This window comes from Urocampus carinirostris, chromosome 1 (assembly GCF_059441175.1).
Source record: "Urocampus carinirostris isolate Australia breed hairy pipefish chromosome 1, RoL_Ucar_1.0, whole genome shotgun sequence".
NCBI classification, from domain to species: domain Eukaryota; kingdom Metazoa; phylum Chordata; class Actinopteri; order Syngnathiformes; family Syngnathidae; genus Urocampus; species Urocampus carinirostris.
The window spans coordinates 26,089,168-26,108,822 of NC_142349.1; the positions used below are offsets into that span (position 1 = coordinate 26,089,168).

Genomic DNA, 19,655 nt, shown 5'->3' on the forward strand with positions numbered 1-19,655 from the left:
CGGTTACAGATGACATAGGATAAGGCTTTAGCTTTAATTTAATCACCACACTATTTTTACTTACGGTACCATGCTGTTGAATATGTGGAGCCATGATAAAAACACTTATTGACTATGGTAACTATGAACACAATACCACAATAAAATTTGCAATGTATTGAATGTCTTTCAAAGTCTGATCCAGTGTCAATAAATTACTTTAACCATATATTCAGCAACGTTGAACCATGAGTAAAAATAGTGTGATGATCAGATAAAGTCGAATGCCTTCTCCTGTGTCATCTATAGCCGCAGCGGTTAAAAATCAGCGTCCTCACTGCTTCGGGCTCAACTCCCATAATAATTGTTCTCTTAACTGAGAAAAAGTGAAAAAACATTTAATACCATTTTTTCATCAACAATTAGGGGTGTGTGGTATACACAAGGGTGCATTATACACAAATAAATACGGTACTCTTAAAAAAAGATTTTACCTGTCATCTGGCAAGTCATTTAAGGAATTTGTCTTTGGCGAAAAATCCGAAGAGAAGGCTGCATGGCTGGTTGTGGCAATCTCATCTCCCACAGCTCGGTTATCTCCTTTTCCTGACAGAAAGGCCAGAGGGCTGGAGAGGAAGCAGGAGACCAGCGTCGCCAGCGAAGCGCTGGACGATAAGGAGTCTTTTAAGTTAGGATTGTCGCAGGGGAAGGAGCGCCTGGAAGGGTAGACCTCCTTGCGCAGGCACAGTGGTGCGATCTCTCGCTCTACCTCCACGCTGCCCAGCGTGTGGCGGCGGGCGCGGCGCAAATTCTCCACGATCCGAACGGGGACGAGAGGAGACTGATGAGGGAGCGAGGTGGAGAGTAAGTGGATGTCCGGGCATGAGTAACTACGCAAAAAGGAACCCGCAGAGAAGCTTTGGCAGGTTGATGGGAGATCCTCCGTAGTCGCTGAAGTGTTCCCGCCGTGTATGTGGGTCCGTTCTCCTCGTCGCGGCTTTCTGTTAACGCCTCTGTTGCGTAAACATAAGGCCTCTTGATGGACGTTTAAGTTTAGTTGGCTACATTCTGCCTGCTTCCCTTCTAACGGAGTCCTTTCAGAGCAAAGTCGTTCCCTGGATATAAGAGTTTGTCCTGGTTTACCTTTTGTCGTTTTGGTTTGTGCTTGAGGACCGGCTCGAAAATCCTTTTTGGATCTCTTAATGGGCCTGCCACGCCCAGCTTTAGTGGCGCCCTCCCTTGGCACCTCCGCCCCTGCGGATGCAGGCATATGGACGGAAGATTGGGCCTGAGTCGGAAGCAGCGACTTTCGCTTGCGCACAGCCATAATGACTGTTTCGGCAGACCCCACGGTAAGGCCTCCACTCGTTGTCCTGCTGCTGGTCTCAAGTTGCTTCCTTTCTACTTTACGCCTAGCATTGCTGCAACTAATAACAGGTCTGAGCGATTCTTGATGATTCAAGATTGTGGACGGCACTTTCTGATTGAGTAGTTGCGGTTGTGCGGCATTGCTTTTAGTTTCTGACTTCAGGGTTTTCCTTTCCATTACGGATGGGATAGTTACAGTTCTTTCGGGTTGCACAAAACTCGTGTTACTCTCATGGCAAACTCTCTCCATGGGTTTTGTTTCAATAGAGCTGACATTAAGGGAGTTGCAGGGAATCTTCTTGATATTGACTTTGCAGGAAAACGAGGCTGCAGTCTTTTCTGCGATGGGCTTTAACGGGGGCCTTTGTGAGCACTGTGACCCATTCTCATCAATAAAATCGCTGGTCTTTACTGTAGATTCCTGCAAGGGAGAGACTTCATGGCTGTATGGCAAAGGCACTTGTGTTTCATCAGGTGACGTGCTAAATAATCTTCGAGAAAGGCAAGTGTCACTTCCTGGTCTGCTCAACAAAGTTAACAAGCTTTCCTTTTTCTCCTGTTGGCCATCCTCCAGTGTTTCCTTGTTGGTTTCCAAATAGTCTTCCATCTTTTCCAATTTAACTTCAGAAGTCAAAAGGTTATTTTCCTTGAAGAGCTTGGCAGGACTCATGACTATTTCCGTGAAACTGGCCATTTTGGACTTAAACGACTGGAAAAAGGGCCCCATCAGCCACCCAGCAGAAGTGGAGGCGCTCTCATCTGTGGCGTGGTTTGGCACTTTAGACGTCCGTACAGGGTCAAACCTCTCCAACAGGTGTTCATCTTTGTTGGAAAACTTCTTTTCCCTGTAATAAGACACATAAAAGATCAATATTAGACCTGTGGAAAAAGAAAATCGGACAAGCTGGCAGTCAACTGATTGCACTTACGTATTTTCAAACTGGGATAGAGTGTTAAAATCCGTGCCATCCTACAATGAGAATATGGAATCAGTCCAATAACAAGCACCCAATAATCAAATGTATAAACAATTTTTTAAATTGCATTCATAGTTTCAAAAGTGGACTCTGCAACTTGAAATTGTGCTACTCTCTGCCGCCATCTCCTGTCTTAAGAGGCAAGATGTTAGGGCCATGCCCAAATTAAAATTCAGGTCAGGCCTAAAATGTCAAACATTTCTTAAGGTAAAGGCTGGGCTTCTCTCTCGCTGACTTTTTTGATGTATCCACGTGGCATCGCGCGATGGATTTCGTCTCCCTTAGTCCGCGCGCTTGGCAAGCAACCATCACTGTTCTTAGTTTATTTTTCTCCGTGGATTATCAGCACACGCGACATATTTTTGCACCAAGAAGATCGCATCTGCACGCTTGTCAGCGAGAGAGAAGACCTCCTCCTCACAAAAAAAAAAATTAGAAAGACTTCACAGATAGAATGTGTAAATTTTGTTCCGGGCTCGGTCCTTTATATAAAGTTAATTTGTCGGGCTTGTTCAGGCTTCAATATCTGCAGGCTGTATTTTTTTTTAGACCCAATCTTATCTCTACCTGGCTTGAAGGCATGATCACAGACTCAGTCAGCTCATTCCTCAAGAACAGATAAACTCTTCTTTTTTCCATCTTTTAGGGGTATGGATTGGCGCTTGGATAGCATTTGAAACAGGCCTTTTCTCGCTTTGACCATTTTATGGATACACAACAAAAAAACAGTAACTGGAATGAATTCATCAATTTTCAACAAAAAAGTGCTTTGGGGTATACTTAAACAGTTCAAAAAAAGCAAAATTGGAGATATATATATTCCCAAACTGACCAGTGAAATTATTCTGTTGCTTTAATACACATTTAGGGCTCACTTCCCACAAGGGCCATTGTGCCATGCCTAAGCACGCTTGATGCTAAAGTCCATATTTTATAGGTAGTGTAAGCACAGTGTATTCCTCCATTCTTGAGAGTTTGGCCAGAGCGCTCTACATCTGCACATGCGGACAGCCACAGTTGCTAGTCGAAACAATGATATACGCAAGTGCGATGTATAAAGCCAGAGACCAGAAATGAGATAAAAGTTTTTACTCCTGCGCTGTCAAGTTTGCTCTCTATTGCCCTGTTGAGGAGGAGGGGGGGGGACTTCCCGTCTATGCTGACATCTTTTCCTTGCATGAATTAGATAGATAGATAGATAGATAGATACTTTATTCATCCCCGAAGGGAAATTCACATTTCCAGCAGCATCCCTGAGCTGAGAACAATCGAATTAACGTGATGACGTATTTTTTTAGAAGCAGCTGGGTCCAGGTATGGGTGCGTAGGGTAATGAGAGTTCTGGCCGAGCAGGGTCACGGGAGAAGGTCAGGTCAGGTTTCAATATTGTTCAAAGAAATGACCCTTTTTGTTTTCTTGTTGTGGTTCAAGCTAACCACATTAAAGCATTACAAAGCTGTTCCTTATGGAAAGCAGCAGACTGAAGGAGGATTACCCATTTAAACACCAGATCCTGGTTTACTCTAAGAGTCAGCTACTCTATTTCGATAAAATACACTCAAGGCAGAAATAGGGGAGGTAAAATTTTAAATATATGAACAAAGCCACAGTGGAGAGTATTATGGCATATGGTGTCATGGTAGGTTATGCTGCGAGTATGACAGCGGATAGAAAAAAACTAAATCATCAACAGAAAATCATTGGCTGCTCTCTGCCCAGTCTGGAGGACATTACAAGCTTGTGATACCACAGCAGAGCCATTAACATTACATAAAGGACTATCGCCACCCCAGCCACAACCTCTTAGACCTTTTGCCCTCCCGTAGGCGCTAAAGGGCCCTTAAAAACAAGGATATACAGGTGTAGAAATGTGTGAAACTGAAAAATATACATCTTGCAACTTATTTGGGAATATTTTTTGCTGCTAGATGTCATTGCACTACTTTTCATTTAACTTTTATAGTGATATACTAGTTTTCATTGTACTATCATGACAACTTGGGCCTGGCTCCAAGAACGACCATGTAAATATTCTTGTAAATATTATTTCATCATATTTTTCTCATAAGTTTTTATCACGCGTTTATGCTGCAGTGCCATGTCTAATCTCGTTGCAAAAAGTGTTCACTATGGTTATCGATGACGATGAGGACAATTCAAAAAATTAACACAAAGTTACAAGAGTTCTAACCTACCTCTTTGGGCTTTAAATCTTCATACACACTTTCAACCCTTGGGTGCTTGCACTTTGAAACCTGCACCTAAAAACAGGCATGAAGGGAATGAATCAATTGCATCATCACAAAACTCACAAGTAATGTTAGATACGACACCGTATTGTTGCTGTGACGTTTGAACAAGGACGGTTGGCACGTGGACGGCGTCTGCACCATCTCCTCCACCTGAGCACTCAGCGGTTTGCTTGCTTGTATTCGACCGCTCCTCCTGTGGCCTGACCTGCCATCCCTTGGTCTAGCCAAAAGGTGTAGAGAAAAAAAGAATAAGTTGAAACTATGGCGTACTGTCATTGATCCAGTCATGTTGTACATGCAGTCAATGCAGGTGAAATCAAAATAAAAAGTGTAAGTTAACAAAGTGGTCAAATTAATTAATAAGGTGAGGACATAGGCTGGATTTAAAGTGGAATTTAACTCATTCAATGCCTGAATGTATACATACGTTTTCAGAAGCATTGTCCCTCAGTGCCAAAATGTAAAAATAGTTATTTTATTGAAAAAAATAAGCAACTTTTTAAAAGGGTTTGGCTCTGCTTATCAGTAATTATCAAGCCTCTGGAAATGGTTTCAGTATGATAATCAGTAGATGGCAGGAGAGGCTTTAAACAGATCTTTGTTCACACATCAAGGAAACCCAACTTCCAGGTGTTGCTTCTTGTATCTGGCAAATGACTGTGTATACAGCCCCATATGGCGAGTAGGTATAGTGAAGCAGTGTGGCTAGTCACAAGATATGGACAAATAGTTATAGGCAGTGAACTCTTCAACAGAGCTTATACCTATCCAAAAAAGATGACTAAGTCCCATCGTCATCATTAGGTCAGAGGGGGATGGTGTTACATGAACGTCCACAGGAACGCAATCAGCGTGGTGACCGACGTTGTGTAAAAGTTCTTGCAAAGTTGATGCATAGTTCAATGTTCTTGCAATAGCAAAGTGCGTTTGTGTTCATGGTAAACATTGTTTAGAAGTTGGAGTGCCAAAAAAGCAAAAAAAGCACCAAAGTGAAAGTTCTGCATGAAATGCACCTTTTCACAAAAAGCATTTTTTTTTTAGTTTTTGGGGAAACGGGAATTATAAAATACTTAGCAAAGTTCATCTGTTGTTTATTTAACAATAGTAAAAGCTACAAACTTATTTTTTTCTAACAAAAGATGAAGGTGCAAGCTTTCTTTATATACGTCCTAAGCCTATGTTGCCTCAGAACCAAATTTTCTGTAGGCCTTTAAACGTTAGTCAAAATGGCAAGAATTGACTGGCAGCTGCTCTTCAAATTTGAGAAAAAAAATCAGGCATTGAATGAGTTAAACAACAATTTGCCATTTAATTTAATGTTCTAATCCAAACAACTTTATGCATTTCAAGAACGGTTCACTATAACCCAACATGGCTCATCTTGAAAGGCTTGAAACATGGGTCGAAAGTACCCACGTAAGCTTTTTCTCTACCTGGGAGCGATGGAAGGAAGGGGTAGGAGAGGAGGTGATTGTTGTGGAGGCTCATTGTGAGGGGGTGCACTACAGAAAGAGTGGGGGGGCATTGAATCACCATCCATGGGGAAAACAAGGTGGGAGAGCGAGCCGGGTGGAAAAGTCAACATGGCCTGGCTCAATCTCTGTTGCTCCTCTGCAAATGACAACAATACAACATGTAAATGCTTGACCCAACCACAGCAATAGTAATTCAGGCAAGAAGTGTATATTACAGTTTCAATACAACTCTTCTACAACCTTCCGCATTACGGTCTCAAAGTCTTTCAAATATACTCGCAAGGCTAAAAGAAAGGTAAGCTGTATCCATTAACTTCATTAATGGTTCAGTAACGAAAAGGCAGCAAAGTGATTTAAAGCAAAAAAGTGTATTTTGTAATTCACTTTTACAGTTGAACACATTTGACAAAAAGGAAAAAAGAAAAAAAAGAACAAGATAGACATTTAATTGAATGCTGCAATATGGCTACCAAAATTAGTAGAACATAGGCTTGAGGAGAATACCCCCTATGCTGATAAGATCACCAACTACAAAAGTAGCGCTTGCTACCAGTCAAGAAAATAACAAATGTTTCTGTAGTGCATTGGTTAGCTGCATGGGCAAATTACGGCCCGCGGGCCATATACGGCCCGTTGATCTTTTTAATCCGGCTCGCCAAACATCTCCCAGTTATATCAAAAAATATACCAGCAAACTTTGTTCATTTACTTTCCCTTGTAATGCCCACATTTCCCCAATAGATGGCGCCCTTGAGTATTTGCCCCCTTTTCTTCGCGCTTAAGTTTTTCCCAGAAGAAGCACTCTCCTCGGTTTCCGCAGTAAAGCTTTCTCCCTTCTAAAAACAAACATGAGTTTATCAAAGAAAAGAAAAGTCGACAGTAAGTGCCGAGTGTTTAAAACAGAATGGACAACAAAATATTATTTTAAAGAAGTCCGACCAAAGACTGTATGCTTGATATGTCAAGAAAGTGTCGCGTTTTTTAAGGAGTACAATATTAGCCGTCACTTTGCTACGAAGCATTCCAATTATGCCAGCAAGCTGTCGGCGCAAGAATGGGGAGCTACAGCTGAGAGAATGGCAGCCAAATTACTGTCCCAGCAACATTTTTTTCACCGACAAACTGTGCTTCAGGAGTCAACTACAAAAGCAAGCTTTTTGCTGGCCTTCAAATTAGGAGCAGCTAGCAAGCCTTTTTCCGAAAGGGAGTTTTTGAAAGACTGCATGGTGGAGACTGCAGGTGTTCTGTGTCCGGAAAGTCGAGGCGATTTCGAAAAAATCAGTTTGTCACGTCGGATAGTGGCTCGTCGTGTGGAACTAATTGATCAACATATAGCTAGCCAGCTAAACAAAAAGGCAGAGTTCTTTCAGTTATATTCACTTGCACTGGATGAAAGTAATGACATGAAATAATAGAGCCAGTAACGATCCATCCCCTAAACTTGAAAACATTGGAATTGTGTTTTTTTGGCGTATTTAATGAACCTTCTTGTCATTCATTTGAACGGTAATTGAAATTCAAAGTGTATTACTGTGTAACTTATTCTGACACAAAATAGATTGATAATAAAAAAATAATAAAACATACATCCATCCATCCATTATCTGCATCGCTTATCTTCAGTAAGGTCGCGGGGGTGCTGGAGCCCATCCCAGCTGTCTTTGGGCAGGGGACACCCTGAACTGGTTGCCAGTTGCAGGGGACATAAAGACAGAAAACTCACTTGCTCATTCACACCTAGGGACAATTTGGACCAGCCAATTGACCTGACATACATGTTTTTGGAATGTAGGAGGAAACCCACGGGGAGAACATGCAAACTCCACACAGGAAGGTTCGATTACATGACGTCAGAACTGTGCCGCACACACGCTAACCACTGCCCCGCCATGCTGCCCGAAATTAAACATATTTAACAAAATATATATTACCACTCCTCAAACCTAGAACAAGTCCAGTAGCTTTTCTTTCTTCTGTCTAACAGCATATCAGGTATTGCTGAGGTTTGTATCGTGACTGTATCGCTATATAAAAAAATGTAATCAACATTTTTTTCTCCTCCTGGCCCTTTCAAAAAATGCGGCCCGCGACTCAAAAAGTTTGCCCATTTAGAGCGAATGTGCCCATTTAGAGCGAATGTGCTAGCCGCTAGCACATTCGCTCTAAAGGTCCCCGGGTCGAGACCGGTCTGAAACATTTGTTGGCCAAGAGAGGAATGGGCGCCACCAGGCTGTACTTGCTTAAGACACAACACAAGAAATGGCGCCCCTATGACCTCAATGGTTAAGGGATCAAACATTGTAAAATATTTTTCTCAAGTATCCCTCACAAATGTTTTCAAGAAGCTATACGGAATTTGGTACTTGGTTACTCTCTGTTGCCATCTTCTGGCTTCTGTCATCATTGCAGCCTCAGTAATCTCATTCAACATGCGTGTGCAAGTACGTGCTTTTTTTCAGACACGCTCAGCGAACTTGAAGAAAAAAAAACAAGGACGTGTATTCACAAGTTTGACATTGATGTCAGGTTTAAGATATTTCTGGGAAATGCGCTTGACAGTAAAATATTGTTTGTGTAAGGTTTAGAAAACAAAAGCTCTTTCACGGCATAGAGACATGACGAACAAAATGGGTGCCCTTTGCACTTCCCAAATATCTTTCATGAATGCTTTAAAGATTTTGCTGCCATCTCCTAGCTTACGTCATCATTGAAGCCTCAGACAGCTCGGTCATGATGCATGTGCAAGTTTGTGTATTTTTCTACACGCTCAAATAAAACTTATTTTTGCACCCTTCTTGAGTTTTGGGTTAGTGTTTAGACTTGAAGCAGGCTTTTTTTTTTTTACTTTTACCATTTTCTTTCTACATAGAAAATAGAAATTTAAAAAAACCTGCAGGGACGAGTGTGATTCAACACTCCACGCCTCCATCTCTTTCCACCTACCTAATGTGCTCAACCCTGAACAGCTCTGCCAAAACGATTGAAGAAGAGTGCAGGGGAATATAAAGCATAAAGGGCTGTTTGAACTCAGTTGGGCATTGTTAACACATAATTGAAAAAAATATTTAACTTTTTAGAGACACCACACCACCTTAGAGTATAGTGTATTCCTCAAAAGTTACGTTTAAAACATAACTTAAAGCGTGTCACTCAGCCTATTTTTCCAATAGCTTTGCCATGTTAAAACAAAAAAGTATGACTGTGATAACTGTTGATCTTTCATGTAATGCAAATCATCCGATATTGGTACAAGATCGGAGTAAAATTCCTTATTTTTACTTTACAAAAACATAGATGAGTAGGCTTTGATGGCGGACGCATCAGGTTAGCACTGCTCGTTCTATGCGTTTATACTCTCATTGGCATCGGTTTTAAGTGTGTTGTTAATTATTAATTTTACAATTCTAACCATTTTGATATAGCTAGAAGTAAAGCAGCCGAGTCCTGCAATGGCCGGGCATTATACCGGCGGGCGGAGACATAACTGCGTACGATTCTCGCTCAAAGATGTTGTGGCAATTTCGGAGGGAATGTCAAGGCTGGATTTTATTGATAAGTTTATTGAAAAGCTTCTGAAGTTTAAAAAGGAGGAGATACATGCTGTCATAAAAATGCCTTCTGGCAAGGGCTTTGATGTAAGTTTTGTAACAGCGGCTCTTTATCAAGAGTTTTGGAATCGCTTTGAGGGAGTGAGGCCCCAGTTTTCTGGATTTACAGTGGAGAAGCTGACTGATAATGCTAACAAGATTGTCATTGTCAGAATGTTTAGTGAGGTGGTGAGTGCTGATGACGTCTGTTATTGGTTGAGTAGATACTGCTCGGTAAAAGGCCAGGCTATGAAGGTGAGGGGTGAGAAAGGCTATTGGACTGGTGCCTGGAGGGTACCCGTCCAACAATGGCAAGATCCTCTGCGCTTTCAGGGACTGAAACACCTCCCGTCGACTATATTCCTGGAGGAAAACCGTGGCTTTATCCACTATCAAGGGCAACCGAAACTCTGTCGCAAATGTGGTGAGCATGGGCATCTGGCTGAGGTATGTGATCGGATTTTTTGTGGAAAGTGCAGGACAATTGGACATTCCTTTGAGGAATGTATCAATAGCAGAAAATGCAACCTCTGTGGAGAAACGAACCACCTCTATAGAAACTGCCCGAAATCGTTTGCTAACAAATTAAAAGCTAGGAAGGCAGTTAACAAAGACAATGAAATGATGTCAGGCAGCATAGATAATGAAATGAATAAATGTAACAAAGACAATGAAATGAATAAAGTTATGGAAATACCAAATGAAAATGAACAAGAAATGAATAAAGTTATGGAAATACCCAATGAAGATGAACAGGAAATGCACAAAGAAAATGGACAAGACAAACAAATTGAAAATACAGATGTTCCTACCAAAACCCCTGGAGGAGAGACCAGAGAATCAAATTTGAATCAGGAAGGACCTGGAAATTCTAATTGGATTTCTCATAAAATACCTGAATTTGGACAAGACAAACAAATAGAAGAGGCAACTGCCACTCCAAAAACACATATTAATCAGGAAGGGCCTGGAAGAGAGTCCGAATTAGCAAATTTGTCTGCTACGCCACTGCCGGGATTTGGAGAAGACAAACAAGTCGAAAAGGCGAACGACTCTCCAAAAACCCATACGGGCACTGGAAAGAGGGGTAAAAGTAAGACAAAATTGGGGGTAGTGAAAACACCGGAAACAAAGAGAAGAGATTTAGAAGAAAGCCGATTGCCGATGAAAAAGCCCACAAGGGGACTGTATGAAGTTGAGCCGGAGGAAGTCGGGGAGGGAAATAATCTTACCCTTGGTGGGCAGGGAAGTAAGAGACCCCTCGATAGGTCCTCTGGCTCACCCCCTAACCCAGAAAAAAGGGGAAGACCTGGAACCACAGACAGAGAGTCAGAGGGTCCCAGAGTTTTGCCCGGTGAGTCTCCAAATGAGGTACTGCTCTTAAGTGATGTGTCTGACACAGGTGACACTCTCGATGATCACCAAAGAATGGACCCGGATCCCCCGGTTTTGTCTAAGTAGTTTAAATACTTTAACAACAATTATGAACATTACATTCTCTACAATCAATGTGAGAAGTTTGAGATCAAAGGTTAAGGCTCACAGTGTTTTATCGTTCTTAAAAACCATCAGAACGGATGTGTTTTTACTACAAGAATGTTGCATCCCCTTTCTAAAAAAGTATAAACAGTGGGAAGAGATTTGGCCATATTAGTCATTATGGAGTGGCTCGAATGAAAACCGTAACGATGGGGTAGCCATTTTAATAAACAACCCTCAACTCATCATAAAGGGGAGTACTGTAATGAGAGACGGACGCGCAATCTTAGCAAGACTTTCTTATATAGGGAATGATTTTAACCTCATTAACATATATGGCCATGCCGACAGACAACTCAGGTACGAACTCTTAGAGGACATCCAGTCGCATATGCTAGGCCATCAACCACTAATCGTGGGAGGAGATTTTAATTGCATCCTAAGTAGGAAGGATAGAAAGAGGACCGATGAGGAGTTTAAAGTAGATAAAACATCAACTTTATTACAAGACATGTGCCGGACATTTAAACTGGTGGACTGTTTCAAATCCATAAATCCAGGAGAGGAGGGCTTCACCTGGTTCAGTAGTGACAATGCCAGAGCCTCTCGAATAGACTACATATTTACAAGGGGTTTAGCACAGAGTGATGCAAGATTAATTCCTGGTTTGTTTTTTTCGGATCACTTGCTACTGTCCTGCTCTCTCTCATTTCCTTCAGGTATGACTGTTGGGAAGGGTGGAAGTTAAACTGCTCCCTGCTGGAGGATGAGGCTCTAGCCGCACAATACAGGGAGCTGTACAAAGACTGGCAGACCCTTCAAGAATCTTATGATTCACGAGCACAATGGTGGGAAATGACAAAGAAACGAACACAGACCTTTTTTTAAAAATGCAGGTAAAAACAAGAAACTTAAAGAGATGAAACGCATGTCGGGACTACAAAGAAGACTCCAACGCTATTTCATCCTAACAGAAAAGGGGATGGACTTTAATGATGAAATCAAAGAGACCAAACAAGAACTAAACGCTTTGGCGGAAATAAAGAGCAAAGGCATCATAATAAGAAGCAGAGAAAGAGAAATAGAAGAAGGGGAAAAATGTACACGCTACTTTTTAAAAAAAATTATGAGCAAAAATGAGGGGGTTTTTAAACTTCAAAACGAAAACGGGCAAATAACAAAGGAAAGTAGTGAAATAACCAAATTAGTCGAAGACTACTACAAAAAATTATTTGAAAAGAAAGAAACACATGAGAATGAAATGGGGCATGCATTATATAATATTTCAAGATCAGTGCGTCAAGACCCCTTTTTAACATCGGACTTTACCCAAGACCAACTGAATGATTGCATAAAGACTATGAAAAAAGGCAAATCACCCGGGGAGGACGGGCTCAACCTCGAATTTTACCGGACTTTTTGGGATATTTTAGCACCAGATCTGATTACTGTTTTTAACGAATTTTCCAGTCGAGACAACATGCCAGACAGTTTCAGAATAGGGATAGTTACTCTATTGCACAAAAAAGGAGACAAAATTGACTTAAAAAACTGGCGACCCATAACGCTTTTAAACGTGGACTGTAAAATTTTCAGCAAGCTTCTAGCAACACGAATGTCTGTAGTCTTGGGAGACTTGGTTGATCCGGACCAAACCTGTGCCATCGTGGGAAGGAAGATCAGCGACAGTCTCATGCTGATCCGTGACACCGTTTGTTATGCGAGAGACAGAAACATGCGACTAGCGGTCCTAAACCTAGACTTTGAAAAAGCCTTTGATCGAGTCTCGCACCAATACCTCTTCAGGGTATTGCAAAAATGTGGTTTTCCCCAAAAATACATCAAGTGGGTGGGACTGCTATACCGAGACATCTACAGCAAATTCATGATTAACGGGAATTTATCGGAAGCAATCAAGATCAACTGCGGTGTACGTCAAGGTTGCCCTATGTCTCCCCTTCTCTATGTTCTTTGCATTGAACCTTTGGCACAAATGTTAAGAAAAGATAGATTTGTCGAAGGGATAAATATCCCAGGAAGTGGGGGACAAATTACCAAGTGTGTTTTGTACATGGATGATTTTAATATTTTATGTACTGACCGCGCATCTGTTGGAAGAGCCCTTGACTTGACTGACCTGTTTGGGAGGGCGTCTGGGTCAAGGCTAAATAGAGAAAAATCACAAGTGAAGTTTTATGGAACGTGGAAAGAGACAGAAAAGGCAGGACTCCCACTGACAGTGTTAAAGACAGACCAGAAAATCCTAGGGATAAAATTCAATGCGGATGGAGGAGGCGAGACCAACTGGGATGACGTGACAAGGAAAGTTAAGCAAAGACTTGTTTTTTGGTCACCAAGAAAACTGACAATAGAGGGGAAGGTCCTAATCAAAGCGATCATCCTCCCACTGCTTTTGTCAATCAGTTTAGTTTTTATGCCCAAAAGAAACGTGCTGTTACAACTGGACCGAGCCATCTTTCGCTTTGTCTGGGGCTCAAAGTGGGAAAGGATAAAAAGAGATACAATGAAAAAGAAAAAGGGGGGAAAGGAGTGCCTGACCTCCAGCTTTTCCAGGGAAGCAAATATGTCTCTCTCCACTTCCAAAACGCTGTGGGCCCACCCAACAACCCGAAAAGTCAAGCGATGATCCGGTTTTGGATGGGCTCATATTTGCGGAAGCTAAAGCTTGAACCAAACAATCGTTTGATTCCAGTTTCATTTAACTTGCCACCAACACATCTCTTTATTCGGGATTTTTTTAAAGAAGTTTGATTTGGAAACACAAGAATGTCACACTTTACAAAACCACAGGGCCCTTATTCCTATTGTGCAAGAGCGAGCAACAGTAAGTCCTGTGCGGGGTTTGAGTTTGGCGAACCAACAACGGTTTGGAGCAATGTGAATCATCCTGCCCTCCCAAACAGACTACGAGACTTGTCATGGACGGTGGCTCATGAGGTTCTCCCAGTCAGAGCCGTAATGCACCACCGAGGAATGTCAGCGACTTCGACATGCCCTCGACCCGGCTGTGGCGCCCAGGAGTCGGTGAGGCACCTTTTTTGTGATTGCAACGCTGCCGAGGACTTGTGGACAATGGCCGATCAACTAGGAAAGTTCCCGGACTTGCCAGCAGGGGAGGTCCCTGATGCACAGTACGTGCTTTATGGGGTGAGTCGGTCGAGGAGGTCTCGGAACGACTTTGCCAGGGACTGGCTCACTCTCGCCACCATCAAGGATGCCATCTGGACCTCCAGAAACCTGCTGGTATGGAGGTGCAAGCAGATCCCCCCCGTGGCTGTGCTCCAAATGGCTGCAGATACCATACAATCTGCGAGCGGCGGGCCTAGGACGCAGCCATAAAGAAGAATCGTCTGCACCCACCCGGAGGGGGGAGCCGGAGCTACACTGTGGGGGTCCCGGCAGCAACGGCCTGGGTTGTGGAAAGTAGAAGTAAGAAGGGAGAGGACCCACACAGAGGACTGGAAGGATGCTGCTTGGGAGGGTGGGATGGCAGAGCTATGCCCTTGCACAATAGTATTGCCCTTTACACGTTGGTTAACTACTGTTAAAAGATAATAACTCTGAAATTGTTTAATTGATGTTGAAAATGTCAGGAAAAAATGTTAAAACGTCATATCGTCAGATAACAAAATTGTGAATATGCTTGATGGCTGTTGAGATTGTCGTGTTTGTTTTGCTGCTGTTGGTGTCGTTGGATTTGTTCAGACCAAAGACAATCGACTTTGGCCTGGACGGATCTATTGACACTAACAAAGATGTTATATAATGAGATTGTGAATATGCTTGATTGCTATTAAGATTTTCGAGAAGGGTTGTTCAAACCTCACATTGTGTTTGCTGTTAAAAACGTCATATTGAAATATAATATTGTGAATGTGCTTAATTGCTGTTGAGATTGTCATGATTGTTTTCTGTTATTAGTGTCAATAAATTTGTTCAAACCAAAAAACGTGTAACAACTTACAAAAAATACCAAAAGTGTATACAAGCACGCAATAGACGATGAAAGCTGAATTTCGGATGGAAAAAAAAACTACCGATACTAAACTTCACTTCTACATTTGATTTCCACGTTTCGGTGTGGCGTCACTTGTCTAGGGCGGCTGACGGCACCCACCAAACAGAACCAAAAAAAAAAATACAAAGATGTGTAGTTCCACGTTTGAGACCCACACCAGGATTACGATATTTGTGGGGAATGCGTTTAACAGTGTAACGCTGTTTTTGTGTAAAATTTAGAATTCGAAAGCTCTTTCGCGCCAACAACACAAACGAGTGCCGTCTATTTGCTGGAAATGACCCACGTCTCATGTTTAATAGCGATCCTGATGTTTTTCACGGGGCTCAGCCAAATTAACGCATGAATGGACATGTTCCAGAATTCCAAACAGAGCATAATTGTTTTTTAAAAAGGGAAAAAATTAATATCCTCGCTTAATTACAGGAGCACAACCTACTACCAGACCATAGCCATATGCGGGAGCGGCCGGTCAGCATTTGTTTACCCGTCGAGTTGTTGTACGATTATCACGAGGTGAAAATATGTGGTTGACGTATAACGACGCAGAATCTTACCAGAAATGTCGAGCTGGACACTGCGATTACGTCCTCATCATAAACAAGATACGCCAGACGGTAGACGGCCACAATCAGCGACGCCAGATGGGAAGGCTTTTTCTTCTTAATCTAAACAGTCACTCTACATAGCCAATCAGAGTCGAGCTTGTTTGTCGGTCAGAGTGCGCCGCTTTTGCGCCTGGCCAATGGGAAAAAGCCTTGAAACACGAATGAATGGGAGGGGGGGGGGGGTTATTTCTGTGACAAGGCATTTCCCCCGAGTTTTGCGGTGAACCCGTTCCATTACCACCCGCAATAAGTGAATTTCCGCTAAGTAATATATATATATATATATATATATATATATATATATATATATATATAAATGGTTTAAAGTCACACATACCATCATGGCCAGGAAGCCATGGATGATTGAATATGGGCAGAATACTTAACAGGGTGCATCGGTGATGTGTGACTTTAAACCATTTAGATAGATAGATAGATAGATAGATAGATAGATAGATAGATAGATAATAATAATAATAATAATTTCCTTGTATTGTCATTCTGTGTAACAATGTACACAGAACGAAATGTCGATTGCACCTGACCCGTTGTAGCGAGCCGATGCAGCCGCAGCCAACAGAGGGCGCCGCCGACCACTTTTTAAGTCTTAGGAATGACTCGGCCGGGGCGCGAACCACCGACCTCCCAGTCGAGTAGATAGATAGATAGATAGATAGATAGATAGATAGATAGATAGATAGATAGATAGATAGATAGATAGATAGATAGATAGATAGATAGATAGATAGATAGATAGATACTTTATTCATCCCCACAGGGAAATTCACATTTCCAGCAGCATCCCTTCGCTGAGGACAATACAATAATAAAGCAAAAAGAATATAATACCCAATGTGACGTGCAAATGCCCACTGTAGCGTGTTATAAAGAGTGTCTAGATAGTGCTACACAGAATACATATTGCAATAAAAAATACGGTAATATGCAATGTAGGGGGTGTGGTTTAATGTGGGCCTTTACTCTGCCGGGTAGAGTTAAAGAGCCTCATGGCATGAGGAAGAAAAGATCTCTTCAGTCTGTCCGTAGTACAAGACAGTGACAGCAGTCTGTCGCTGAAACTGCTCTTCTGTCTGGAGATAATGCTGTGTAGTGGATGCGATGGATTGTCCATGATTGACCGCAGCTTTTCCAGTGCCCGTCACTCAGCTACTGTTGTCAGGCTGTCCAGCTCTGTGCCCACAACAGAGCTCGCTTTCCTCGCCAGTTTATTAAGACGAGAGACATCCTTCTTCATTACGCTGCCTCCCCAACACGCTGCCGCATAGAAGAGGGCGCTTGCCACAACTGTCTCATAGAATATTTTCAGGAGCTTTTTGCAGATGTTGAAGGAGGCCAGCCTTCTGAGGAAGTAAAGTCGGCTTTGGCCTTTCCTACATAGAGCTTCTGTGTTGGCAGTCCAGTCCAGTTTGTTGTCCAGCTGCACACCCAGGTCTGGACAAATTCTACACATTCTCCTTTGATGGTTACAGGAACCGGGTGAGTTATTGTTTTCCTGAAGTCCACCACCATCTCCCTGGTCTTGGTGGTGTTCAGGTGCAGGTGGTTTGCGTCGCTCCATTGTACATGGGCTCCAGCACCCCCGCTTATCCTCAGTAGGGTTGCGGGGGTGCTGGAGCCCATCTCAGCAATCATCGGGCAGTGGGCAGGGGACACCCTCAACTGGTTGCCAGCCAATCGCTGGGAACACAGGGACAGACAACTCATTCGCTCATTCCCACCTAGGGACAATTTGGACTGGCCAATCCACCTGAAATGCATGTCTTTGGAATGTGGGAGGAAAACCGGAGTGCCCGGAGGAAACCCACACAAGCACGGGGAGAACATACAAACTCCGCACAGTAAGACGTCCGTTAGAGGGACATACTGTGGGCTCGAAGTCTGAGGTGGCTCGTGCATGAGGGTTGGACTATGGCTCACCTCAGCTTTGTGTATGGCGATTTCTGCCCTATTCGCAGGTTGTTGTAGGGAAGCTGCTTTAAAAAATGTAAATAAGTCAAAATGACAAAATAAATCAGCAGCCTGCGTAACACGTCACTGTATAGCAAACTTAGTTATCTGCATCACTGTGACACTGCACGGTAATGAGCTTAACGATAATGCTCATGTAAATAAAATTTCAAATACTGTGAGCTGATGTGGCAGGTAGGACAGTCCTCGGTTCGGAGAGTTTGATAGAAGTCACGGGTCACGGCACCAATGTAACCGCGGTGTACTTGTCCCACCAAAGATCCACATTCACGCTGGACTGGATGATGAGGTTTTTATTACAGTTACTGCAGACAAAATGAGTCACAACATTAGCTTTTCTGCTGGCTTTGATCCCTTTGATCTTGTTAGCAGCTCTCTCTGTAGACTGCCCAACAAAGCCTATCAAAGAGCTTTCTTTTCAATTTACATAAAATACATTTTAGAATATCACAATACATTTTTAGATCCATTTTAATAAGATACTTTTAACAAGAGATCGTATAGTGGATTTTTTAACGTTTACAATGAATTCAACATATTTTTCTTTAGTCTGAATTTTAACCAGCATTATCCTTTTTAATATATATGAGAAAATAGAAATAAGAACAATAATGAGTATAACAACGGATACAATTTACCTGCAGGAGAAATGGGTCACAACATTAGCTTTTCTGCTGGCTTTGATCTCTTTGATCTCTACAAGGGGAATTAACATTTTAGTAAAACAGAAACAAAACGAAAATAAATCCAAACAGCTTGACAACATTAATTACATTACTGTGCATGTTGAGAGATTTGTCAGCTGTGGTTATAATGTTTAAAATTAACTTCTTTTGTGGAGCACCAAAAGATGTGTCTTACCGTTAGCAGCTCTCTCTGTAGACTGCCAACAAACCCCGCCTCCCGGTCACATGTCAGAAGCCAAAACCAAGCCCCACACCATACCAGCAGGTGGCACTGTTGGACTCATCATTGCAGGACACTTACCAAAAACTATACACATATTTCAGCAGGAATTTCAATGAAACAAAAGTTATTATTACACCCGTTACATACACCCCCATGAAATTCTGCTAAATATGGAAGTGCTACACTAGACAGAACAAAATCACATGCAAAAGTGCAAATACTGATGAAAAAAAAACACAAAAACTGGTACAGTATTACAAGGAACAAACTGAAGTGCATGTCAGTTCTAAAACTCTCCCAAAAAGGAGTGTGAAAATAAAGGAGGCGATCAAACTCCTAACTAAGCACAGACTCAGAGATGCCTGTTACATCTTTGAAATATCAAACATTGTTCCTGTAGTTTCAAGTACTCACATAGGCACAAGTCTTGTTTCTTGCTCAAGCTTTGTTACCCAAACTGAAAGTGCATCTCTAAAGAACTTAAACAAGGAACTAGCAGATATTGCGGACACAGAATTGTCACCTACCATCTGGTCATTCATCTGACAAATAAGACGACTGGGAGGCCTGATGGACTGGCGGACCCTAAGATCATAACAGCTAGGTTGAGCACAAATAACCTGAGCTTGAGGGACTGGGACAGTCAAGTCTAAACAGTCAGAATTAGGAGCGGCTGTCTCATACGCGTCAGTACTAGGGGAGACAATGTCCGGGGGGTCTCGTCTGGGAGGACAGTGTCTGGAGGGCCCATACCCAAAGGGATCATGTTTTCAAAGCACTGTGGTGGGTTTTCCGCATTGTCACTTGCAGTATGATCAACATCTTGTTCGGGGATGTGCTGACTTCCTTGGCTGGATGTATCGACTGTGAGAGATTCAGACTGGGCATCAGATCTGCTGTCGAGTGAGTTATCCTCCACCTCTGAATGAACTTGCTCTTCACCTGACTGTATCACCCTGTTTACTGTACGGACATCACTGCCTTCGACCGTGT

General features: G+C 42.5%; 1 protein-coding gene across 3 annotated transcripts in view; it reads right to left on the bottom strand.

The window, feature by feature from the left end:
• prr14 (proline rich 14) overlaps window positions 1–15,837 on the bottom strand; it is a 24,319-nt gene extending 8,482 nt beyond the window's left edge. Inside the window, exons 1-6 of one of the 3 annotated variants that reach the window (XM_088332146.1) lie at window positions 15,714–15,837; window positions 6,010–6,187; window positions 4,658–4,796; window positions 4,520–4,585; window positions 2,277–2,317; window positions 474–2,192 (exon numbers count right to left, since the gene is read on the bottom strand). In XM_088332146.1, coding sequence (XP_088188272.1) covers window positions 474–2,192; window positions 2,277–2,317; window positions 4,520–4,585; window positions 4,658–4,796; window positions 6,010–6,161 — 2,117 coding nt within the window. In that variant the 5' untranslated portion in view covers window positions 6,162–6,187; window positions 15,714–15,837. The remainder of the gene's footprint in view (window positions 1–473; window positions 2,193–2,276; window positions 2,318–4,519; window positions 4,586–4,657; window positions 4,797–6,009; window positions 6,188–15,713) is intronic. The other 2 variants (XM_088332165.1, XM_088332156.1) reach the window with 2 other exon arrangements.
• Window positions 15,838–19,655: the final 3,818 nt, after the last annotated feature.